The sequence below is a fragment of the Cupressus sempervirens genome, chromosome 2 (assembly GCF_028749045.1).
Source record: "Cupressus sempervirens isolate cs-2001-9-10 chromosome 2, ASM2874904v1, whole genome shotgun sequence".
Classification (NCBI taxonomy): domain Eukaryota; kingdom Viridiplantae; phylum Streptophyta; class Pinopsida; order Cupressales; family Cupressaceae; genus Cupressus; species Cupressus sempervirens.
In genome coordinates, this window is record NC_143119.1 from 286,520,212 (window position 1) to 286,532,306 (window position 12,095).

The window sequence follows — 12,095 nt, forward strand, 5'->3', positions numbered from 1 at the left end:
TACAGAGACAATTAAGTTCTCATTGACGTTTGGTGAATACTTGATGTGTTTTAATGCTTGTTTGTTCTCTAAATTCCCTCATGACTTCCATGTGACAATTAAGCTTAGTAGATAAAGTGTTGTGATAGCAATGAAAAATATGATAGTGTTGTGATGAATTTCATTGTTTCATACTTTTGGTGTTTTAGTGATTCTAAATTGTTGTGCAAAGTTAGCATGAAACCCATTCATGCATATGTTTAACTTGTATCATTCACGAGCATTGCTCTTTATGATGATGTTTGTGGTGGTATGAAAATATCTTGCAAAATCTTTGAAGATTGCACCAGGTCACACATAGTTGTAGCATAACTTGGCAAAGCATAGCTTGGTAATTAAGGAATTTGTTCACCAAAATACTCTATAATATTGTCATTACCCTTAGGACTAGAATAGAATCATTGAACCCTAATCCCCTTTCATGTCTGCATATTCTGCAAAAATCTCCAAAAAGTACTTTATTCCTAAACCTTTTGTTAGCTCCCATATCTAGCATGACTTAAACGAATCTAAGTGAATATACATAAGGCCCCTTGTAATCATCAGCAAACCACCTCAACCACCGAGCTTAACCATGGTCAAGACTTGATAGAAAGGGAATTTTGGGGTCATCATATGATCTTGCAAGCTTAGCATACCCGAGACTTTTTCAAGAGAGGATAAGATACATTGATCTTTTATTCTAATGTTTGGTGGGTCGTAAAACACACGTCGATAAAAACTAGCACTAGAAAGTGGGCTTCACATTAGTTGAAAGATTTAGAAGTCTCACATATCAAAGCGTATTAATTCACTCATTATTGTTTTTATTACCCTTAGGATTAGAATAGAATCTTTAAACCCTAATCCTTTTCATTTTTGCATTTTTTTTTAAATCCCCAAAAAGTTCTTCATTGCAAAACCTTTCGCTAACTCCCATATCCAGCATGACTTAAAATGAATTTGAGTAAATATAACAATGGCCCCTTGTGATCATTTGCAAATTACACCAACTACCAAGCTTATCCACAGTCAAGACCTGACATAAAAGGAACCTTGAAGTCATTGTATGATCTTCTCACAATCTTAGCATACCCGATATTTTGTTCAAGAGAGGATAAGATACATCAGTATTTTATTCTATTGCTTGGTGGGTCATATCAACAAATCCCCATTTGCAATGGGGTGATGGTATGAAAACCTCACAACATGACCCTGACCAATTACTCTCAAGGAAATGAATGAACTCGTAAATACTAAAAATTCTTGTACAAGGTGAAGATCTAGCTACTTGTAAAGCAATCTTATTAATATATTACAATTCATGATGTTCACCTCCATGGTTCCACCAACACTCTATAGGGTCTTTCTTTACATTCATATGATATAAAACTTACATAGAACCAAAATCATCTTGGCCACATGCAAACTTATTCCATTGACTCCTTAAAATTGAAGCATCCTCACCTCACCCATGAATCATTTTTAATATAACCTAAAAATCCTTCCATTTTTCTTAGTCATTTATCATACATATGTCGCACAATGATGATGTGTGTTAAGTGTATTTGGTGCACGGGCACCAGCAAATTATTTATTTTTTCCTTATTATGGTCTTGAATTGGTTATTTGATAAAAATTTTATAAAATAACCATGAAGTGGTAAAATGGTGATAAAAGAAATTATTATTCCATTCTAATATGTTTGGAATGTTCTTGTAAAGTTATAAAGTCATTTGAGTCAAATATTGTAGAAGTTGTAAAATGCAACTTTTCAAATTACATATTTACATATACATAAATTATCCACAAGTTTGATTCATTAATATAAATAAATTTATAAACATAATTATATAAATATAATCCATAAACATACCTTTCTTACCTTCCTCTTTGCTTGGTCCATGTGGCTCTATCATTAGTCAACCCTTCAATAAATTAGTCCTTCCAGATTATCTCAACTCTATATTTACTTTGTAAAATTCTTCCTTTTCTAGTTATAAGGATAGGATAAAAAAATACTTTTTTGTTTCTTCCTTTCTGAGAGTCACAACCTTTCATAATACAAATCCTTTGAAAAGTCACGACACTTCATCGTTACAAGCCTTTCAAAAGTTCATAATACTTCATAACTAAAATCATTTGGAAAAGTTCCAATATAGTTACAACATTTTTGAAGAGTTGCAACTATTCATAATTATGACCCTTTCCAAGGCTCACATCCTTTCAATATCATTGATACCTTTTCAAAGAGTCACTTTCTTATTTTCTTCATATTATTTTCCTCTTCCATTTTCCTTTTTGAACTCCTATCTTCTCCTCTCTTTTTTTTTTCCATCTCTAAAATAAACTCTCTTCCCTTTTATTTCTTAATTTTAAGGAGTCATGTCTATTTGTTAGATATTTGTTTTCATTAGATTTAGTGAATTTATATTATTCTATGTTATATTATTTATTTACTTACTTATTTGTGTTTGTTATTAATATATTATTTATTTCTATTTACAAAGTTAACATACTTTCTACAATATTGTCTCTTGTATTTAATTTTATTTATTTATTTATTCATTTTGATTTTATTATTATGTAATTATTTAAAATATCATACTAAATATGATTTCATTGATAATATAGATTAAATAATAATTATATCCGATTTTAGTATTTTAGTATTAGTTATAATATAACTCTATTATCATTATTTATTTACTAACATTGTATAATCTAATTATTATTAAAATTCTATCTCAAATTAGGGATATGACAGTCCACCCTTCATCAAATTGCTTGTCCTCAAGCAATTAGATAATTTATTCGCTTGATTTTAAATAGACAATTCTTTTAGTCTGAATTCTTGCGTTGCTATCATGGATATGTTTGAATCCTTTCTAACAGTCATTAATTTTTTACATTAGTATTTCATATAAATTATTTTTCTAGATCTTCTTTAACCCTACAGGATGGCAAGATCATACTCTAATACCATTGTAATGTCCCCACTAGCAAGGACAATAATATCTACAAAAACAAATTTTAGAATTTATACAATAATAAAATATATTTCACTATTCTACCCTCTCTTAACACAACCTTAAAACGTCTCCACATCAGGATCAATAATCCTCTTGAGGATCCTTAGATCTCCGGTTACTTCTCTGTTTTCTATTAAGTGCTCCCTTTAAGGTCCTTCCTAGAAGAGACTTTCTCTATCTAGGGCCCTTGAAACATGTGCATATGTTAACATCTATAGAATATTTTGGCCTTATAACTGAATTAAGATCACTCTCTTCCCAATGGGACTCTCTTGATCTTAAGTTATTAAAATCAGTCTCTTCCCAAAAGGACTCTCTTGATCTTAAACAATTAACCATATTAACTCTCTTCTCTCAAAAGGGACTCTCTTGACCTTAATTCTTTAACTATTAAGTCATGTGTGTTATCCATTTCAAATTACATATTAACGTATACATAAATTATCCACAAGTTTGATTCATTAATATAAATAAATCTATAAACATAATTAAATAAATATAATTCATAAACTTACCTTTCTCACCTTCCTCTTTGCTTGGTCCATGTGGCTCTATCATTAATCGCCCTTTCAGTGAATTAGTCCTTCTTGATTATCTCAACTCTATATTTACTCTCTAAAATTCTTCTGTTTTCTAATTATAAGGATAGGATAAAAAAATACATTTTTTGTTTATTCTTTTCCAAGAGTCACAACCTTTCATTATACAAATCTTTTGAAAGGTCACGAGACTTCATAGTTACAATCCTTTCAAAAAGTCATAATATTCATAACTAAAATCATTTGAAAAAGTTCCAATATAGTTACAACATTTTTGAAAAGTCGCAACTGTTCATAAATATAACCCTTTCTAAGGTTCTCATCCTTTCAATATCATTGATACATTTTCAAAAAATCACTTTCTTATTTTCTTCATATTATTTTCCTCTTCCATTTTTCCTTTTTGAACTCCCATCTTCTCCTCTTTTTTTCCCTCTCTATAATAAACTCTCTTCCCTTTATATCTTAATTTTAAGGAGTCATGTCTATATGTTAAATATCTCTTAACTTTTCATTATATTTAGTTAATTTATATTATTCTATGTTATATTATTTATTTACTAACTTATTTGTGTTTATTATTAATATATTATTTATTTCTATTTAGAAAGTTAACATACTTTCTACAATATCGTCTCTTGTATTTAACTTCTTTATTTATTCATTTTGATTTTACTATTCTATAATTATTTAAAATATCATACTTAATATGATTTCATTGATAATATAGATTAAATAATAATTATCTCTTATTTTAGTATTTTAGTATTAGTTTTAATATAACTCTATTATCATTATTTATTTCCTAACATTGTATAATCTAATTATTATTAAAATTATATCTCAAATTAGGGCTATGACATTGTCTTCCTTGGTTTCTTTGCTAAAACAGGGTGGGCTGGGATTCTTAAGTTGTAAGTTTGTACACATATAATGTCTTAATATCTATTATAATGTTCTCTATTTTTTGATGTACATTCTTTGCACATTCTCTGCTTGTGCTTATATGGTTTCTACTATGCCATTTCTAATTTGCATTTGCCTATGTAGAAATATTTCCCAGCTTGGTTTAATGTTTGTAATTGTCAGGCTGGGTGAGAAAACTTTTAACTGATTTAATGCTAATGATATGGATCTTAACTGCAACTTATGGAATTGAGTTGAATACAAATGAAACAAATAATTTGAGAAAGATAAGGATGTAAACAGCACGTCCATATGCTCAACAGTTTACTAATACCTACTGAAATATTAGCCACTCAAAGACACTTCCAATTACAAACTGAAACATTGCTGGCTAGAATGTGCGTGTGTGTGTGTGTGTGTGTGAGAGAGAGAGAGAGAGACCTCCCAATTAAATAATCCAGCTGCAGCCAACCGCTCACGTACTTGACGTTTTTCTCCCATCTCACTTGAGTTAAAATGGAAGTCCAAACTTGCCAAACTCTTCAAGAAAGTCATTGTGTCTGATAAGCCTTGCAGGTCTCCATGTAGAATATCAAAGTCTTCAACATCTCTTCTTAAAAGACATGGGGCATAGCTTTCTTAGCATTGAATGAGTTTAAATATACAAAATGTATATGAAATTTAAAAAAACAAGCTGCCAAGTGTTATAAACTTACGGAACAGAAGTCGCATTATGTTCATTTTTCTCTCCATTGGGTGTCACAGGACGAAGACCTAGCTCAGTTTCTGCATGACTATACCATTCGGGAATTGAGATGTCTCGTCCAGGGATCCTTTGTAATTGAAATCCAAGCACAATAGCATCTCGCAATCTTCTTGCTCCACTAAACTGCAAAGCAATTAATTGAACAATCAAAGCCACATAAAGTACAAAATAAGAGGTTTAAAGTCTAGAATTACTAGAGACACCCTTCTTTGTGAAACCAATGACAAATTGGCTTTAGGTTATCATAACAGTTGAAAATATATTAATAATGCACACATAAAGGCTCCAGCCAGTTCTTGAAACAGAACTGCATGGAACATACCACAGATTTAATTCTTTGCACATTCCTTACATTTAGGTGGGCACAAGCTAACAACCATTTTCTAAACCTCACATCTGAGAAATGAACCAACATTATCAAACCCTTTTTCAAAACAGTCATAACACTTAGGTTTCTCAAATTTCCACAATTCCCAATGCCCAAAAGAAGAAAATATATCATATGTACTAGGAATGGGATGATGCACAAACTTTTTCTCCTGGAAAAGAACTACAGAAGGAGAGAAAAAATTTCAATGATGAAAGTACAAACAAATCAGCTTTGTATGTCTGCATTTTATTATCATGTTCTTATATTTTACTGATGTTTGGAACATATAAAGGTGGCCCTAAATATTTTCACAATAATACCTTACAGTTTAAACCATAGTATAGATTCTATTCTGTAAATTACATTTGTTCAATGCAGAAGAGAGCTTTAACTGGATGCATTCCTAAAAGCAATTGATTATACTCTCAGCATTGACCAAATCATATTGAAAGTATCTGTTCAATTTATGCTGAACTGTGTCTGCAACTATGTTTGTATGGTTACAGACTACAGTTGAGTGTGACTTAATTGATAAATTAAAGAATTGTTGACATTTAAAACCAAGTTAAGGTCAACATAACTATAAAGATACATTAGACACAATTAAAAAGACTAGTGAAATCACCCTAAGTTATAAAAAAGTAACTAACAAAGAGAACTTCTGTGCATGTATCCAGATCTAGTAATTTCACACTGTATGTTTCTCTCCAATACAAACAAAAATTATTGATCTAACAGGCATGATTCTAAAAGTACTGACTCGTTATAAAAAGTAACTAACGAAGAGAACTTCTGTGCATGTGTCCAGATCTAGTAATTTCACATTCTGTGTATCTCCAATCCAAACAAAAATTACTAATCTAAGAGGCCGTGATTCTGTAAGTGCTGACTCTTGAATATACCTATAAATTTGTCGGGTGCATACATATTTTATTTTGATTATTTTTCTGACTGCTAAACCATGAGTTTCAAAGCTCTGTTGAAGACATCAAAGAAACTTTATTTACAGTAGCCTTTCATTTATATTATTTGCTTCTTATATCTCTTTCCCCTCTTGTCCCAATAAATTAGCTTTAGAATAAATAAGGAGCCAGCCCTACAAGCCCATTGTTTAGGTTATGTCCCATTCCTTCAGATCATTCCGTTGTAATTTGTCATGTACAGTGCATTTGTCCTAAACAGGCAACTAAAATCCTCAACTTTTCTTTGCTTTGATATTGATAATCTCACTTTCAAGGCACAACTAGTAACATTGTACTGCTTGTATCTAATGCAAAAACATATGCATCTACTTATTTCTTTTATACAAACCCCAGCTCAAAGAATCTTCTATAGAGCTTGTATTGGTATATTTTGTCGACAGTTCTCTGTCCTTGAACAGTTTGGCTTAGGATTAGGTTTAGATCTCTGGGAGTTCCTCTTTGAATTTTGTGCTGTCTTATAAAAGACATTAAAGCATTGACAAATAGCAGAAAAAATGATGCAGACATGTAGCATCCATTGAAATCATTATTTCCAGAACAGAAGGTCGTAGCTTTAAATTTTTACCAATGCCATTATCTCAGAGACTACAGCAAGATGAGTTTAGCTTTGTGGATTTCTAAAGTTGACAGGTATTATTTTTTGAGCTTTAATCTCCTTCTTACTACTGGCAAAGTCTATAAATAAACATCCCTGTAAATCACACATTCACTTTTTTTTGGAGTACGAGTAGTTCTCAAGCAGAAAGTGTTATAAATGTTTAACGTTCTTTAAAGATAACAAATGGTTAAAAAAACTAATGTTAAGAAAATACCATACAATTCAGATAATTGAGGAATTATATTAACTTTCTACATGCACCAGGAAATCATTTTCCGGATGAAATTGAAAAAAAAAAAGTCATTTTTAAGTTTGTCAAGTAGGAACATCGGCAATTTTCAGCGTTATTAATGCCTCTAGTTCTTGTTTACAAGAAGAGAGGTTTTGACGAATTACTAACAATGCCTGGAAAACATGCAACAACAGCATTTGCAGCATAGTTCTGTAATTTTACTAATCACCAAAGAGAAATAAAGACTAGATTTTTACAATGTTCACTCCATTTCCTATTAATTTGTGCACAATTGTTAAAAATCTAAATGAAAAAGCAATTCATCACGAAGAATATTGGAAATTTTCTATGTTCCAAAGCGTTCTGGGGATGGGGATGAGGAGACGAGGGAATGCATTCCAGGACATTGCCTGGAGGCCCAGTTTTAGGATACAGCAGGGGGAAGTGGTACACTTTTATATAAATAAATATATGAAAACAATTTTTTCAAAATATATAATATATTAGAGAGAGAGAGAGAGATTTCAACAAATGATAACAACAATATCATGAGACCAGAAGTATAACAGCATAATGAATTTAAACAAAGCATTTTAACAACAGTCTCAAACATCAAAAACTTATGGTCCATCACTATCCAAAACTTATGTGCATCTAGAAGTCTCAGACATCAAAATACAGTAGTCTATGAACAAAATATAACCGCTTTAGAGTCCCAAGTAGTAAGACTTGAAAGTAAGAGGCTATCAATATCGAAACACCAGATATATGTATGTTGATGTTATAGCTTCAATCGGATTGATTTCATCTAGACTCAATCCTTTATGGTTATTGTTTAAACACTATTGCATTTGAAAAATCATCAATTAGCTTATAGTTGTTAATATATATATAGTTAACATAATCAGATTTCCACAATCCATTAGTATGTGAGCAATGTTTCTGGATTGGATTGGATTAGTATGTGAACAATCTAATCCAGAAACATTGCTCACATATATATAGTTGTTAATAATGTCTAATGACAATTAACTTGCAATAACCAATATTGATTAAACATAGAGACATGTCTCTTCATGAGACATGTCTCTTCTACTCCTATTTATATACACTTGGATCTGCATTTGAAAAGCACATACCCTACACCGGCAGTGCTATTACATTTGCAGTGATCCCGGAAATCCAACATGGTATCAGAGCAGGCTGCAAATGCATCATGAACCATGGAGAAAATCAGAGAATATACCACTGTAAAACATATGGGGAAGAGCAACAATATACTATGCTAATCTGACGTTAATTTGAGATCTATGGGTCTGTTGTGATAAGTGCACCGCAGAACGCAATTCTGCACCTTGTGTTCAATTCCTCTGTGGCTAGATCATCTGTGCTACTGCTTGCATCATCCTCTACTTCAAAGAGACTCTGAAATGAACCAGCAAAATTGCAGGTTAAATCAAACTTGGGGTCTTAAAAAATAAATCAAGTGATGGATCTAATTGTCATGCACGTTTGATCTCCACCCAGAGATCTGTCACCTGTGTGCAGGAAGAAAAAATGGAGGTTGCGTAGGCCCTAATAGACCTCTGTTATTTCCCCTTTGATCATCCATGTTGGCAAAGACACAAGAAAAACATGGACAGCGAATGAAAGAGCACACCAGTATAAAGGCTTGTCTTGGCACAATGTATTATGGAGGGAAACTCGATTTAGGTTAAAAGCTGGACAGACAGATATAACTCTTCCCTTCACTATTTTCTGCTCACCCTGCTTAATTATTCGAAGATTTGGTTCAACAATTGACTATGGCATTCCTTTAGTTCTATTAATTCTCTAAATGCATTGTGATCGACTGGGAATGTAAAAACCAGTCAAACTCATATTTGATTTCTCTGATTGCATTCACTCGATTATTTTGTCTACATGATATTTTATCATACATGTCACACTCTGACGCACTAATAATACATGCCTTTTCTGGATCACCCTATATTAATATGCTTCATCAATGGGTCCCTCTGTCTTCTCATGGCAAGTACAATCCTATGTTATCTGCTAGCGTCATCGCATGGAATGCATTGGACATTGTTTCTTCACGTTGGCGGCTATGTTTAGTGGTCCTATTATCCTCCGTGTCATGCACTAAAGGGGTAGATGCATGATGTATCATCACTCGTTCCTTGCTTTTCCATTTTATAATGGAGTTATTACTTTTAAATACAATTTTTCCTTATACATGGTGACATTAGCATTGCAAACAATCAACACCTTTACAAGCACTTTGATATATATTAAAGGTGGAATGAAAGGTTAATGTAAAGTAACCAAGGCAGTGGACAAGACGTGGGCCCATCACCGTGAAAAGCAAAGGAGAAGGAAGATTGATATCAGACTTGGAGATTGAGATTCAAATGGAGGCTGACATTTCATTAGAAGCAACCTTGAAGAGAGGGTGTAATGGACACCCTAGAATTGCCCAAAAACTGAACCAACTGGGGATAGGAATTTAGTCAAATAATTTGCATCCAACTCTTAATTTCTCCGTTAAATGTTTAAACCATTTTATGGCTCCGAAAATAAAATGTTTGTTTGTTATTTATGTCTTCACATAGATTTGAAACCACATAACATGAACAAAAAGGAATTTATAATAATATGCAAACTGAAAATTAAACTACTGCTGAAATAATATTAATTTTCAACTAATAAAATCAAATACATAGTAGACTCTTCAACTCACTAATTACTTCAACATTATAACATAATTTTCCAGTAATGACTTCCCATCTTGATGCTACAGTAACATGAATAGTGCTGTGCTACAATGCTGCTACAGTAAAATCTACCTTCAATCAGTCCAAGACCCTCATAAAATCATCCCTTCACAATGGCATAAGCATCGGACAAGAAGCGAAAATGATATGTGCAAACACCCAATCCGCCTATAACTGGAAATGTGCCCAATCTATCTGTTAATGAAGCTGATAGCAATGAATTCCAAAGGCCAAACCCCAAGGGAATGATGTATAGAATGTCACAAGAGAGGATAGATGTCCTCTAATGCCAAAAAACGGATCTACAACTCACACATCAATTTTCTCCTTATATTCCACCTCCCGAATCAAGCCACTCACGCTCCCTTTTATTCTTTCTCCAAAGGTCCATTCCACTCACATGAGCAATGTGGGATAAATGATGTGAGATATAAAACATATTAAAATAATCACTTGTCTCCCTTAGGCGCCCCTTTTGATTTGCACACATCCCCATAAAACTTAATATTAAAGTAACACTTTAATATTTTATAACTAAATTAATTGTTACTTTAATAATACTTCAGACATAAAAATATATTAGCTATCGGACTCCGAATGGCACGAGTGATAGCTCGTCAGAAAGCTCTCACCACGGAGTACCAATTTCAATCACCAAAACTAGCCTCCCCTATGTCCTGCTGACTTACTAAAAATCATAAGTATGCCTGAAACTGAGTAAATCAACTCAATTTTGGCCCAAACAGGAGATGACTAGGTCAAAACACTCTAAGATCCCTTTAAACCATTCATTAACCCTTGGGACCATGTAGAACTAAGCCAACGCACACACACTTGGTTGACTGCTAAAGTGGGGACATTACAGTCCGCCCCCCTTCAAATTGCTTGTCCTCAAGCAATCTCAGTCCAGCCTGCTGAATAACCTACTCACTCTCCCATGTAGCATCCACCTCTGGTAGGTCTTTCCATCTGACCAAATACTCCTTCACTATCCTAGTTTTGAGTTTCCTCTCTCGAGTGTCTAGAATAGCCTCAGGTACTAACACAAGCTTCCCTCCTCATCCAAAGACGGTAAATCTATAGAAGGAACTGCACTCTAACCAATGGCTTTCTTAAGCCTCGACACGTGAAATACATTGTGCACCCGACTGCCCTCTGGAAGCTCAAGCTCATAGACGACTTCTCCCACTCTGTGAATCACCCTGTAGGGACCATAAAATCTAGGCTTCAGATTCTCTGCTCCGCTCCTCTTGAGCAATGACTGCCTATATGGTTGTAGCCTCAAATATACCATATCCGCTACCTCGAAACTGTGCTCTACCCTATGTTGATCAGCATACAACTTCTACTAATTTTGAGCCTGTTGTATGTTCTCCTTGAGTGCTCTCAAGATATCCTGACTATCTTGGAACAAGACTTTGGCTTTGGGCACTCGATTGTTCTGCAAAACTAAATCCATGAAGCTGGGTGCTTCATACCCATACAATGTCATAAATGGAGTCATCTTGATGCTCATGTGTATGTGGTATTGTAACAATACTCCCCCATGTATAACCACTTGACCCACGATCTCTGTTGCGCAGTCACATAGTTCCGCAAATAGCCTTCCACCCATTTATTTACTATTTTCGTCTACCCATCTGTTTGAGGGTGGTAACTCGTACTAGGTGTAAGATCCATACTGCACAACCTAAACAACTCTTGCCAAAAAGCGCTCATGAACTCGCTATCCCTGTCACTAACAATAAATCTTGATATCTCATGCAACCTAAAGACCTCTCTGAAGAATATATCTGCAACCTATGTTGCTGTATAAGTAGAAAGAATAGCAAAGAAGTGAGAGAACTTTGTTACTCTGTCTACCACCACATATATAC

At 33.4% G+C, this 12,095-nt stretch overlaps 1 protein-coding gene across 2 annotated transcripts in view; it reads right to left on the reverse strand.

Annotated features, from left to right (window-relative positions):
* LOC149572182 (L-arabinokinase-like) overlaps positions 1–12,095 on the reverse strand; it is a 307,470-nt gene that overhangs the window by 150,719 nt on the left and 144,656 nt on the right. The window contains exons 15-16 of one of the 2 annotated variants that reach the window (XM_089813447.1): positions 5,212–5,384; positions 4,937–5,108 (exon numbers count right to left, since the gene is read on the reverse strand). In XM_089813447.1, coding sequence (XP_089669573.1) covers positions 4,937–5,108; positions 5,212–5,384 — 345 coding nt within the window. The remainder of the gene's footprint in view (positions 1–4,936; positions 5,109–5,211; positions 5,385–12,095) is intronic. The other variant, XM_089813448.1, reaches the window with a different exon arrangement.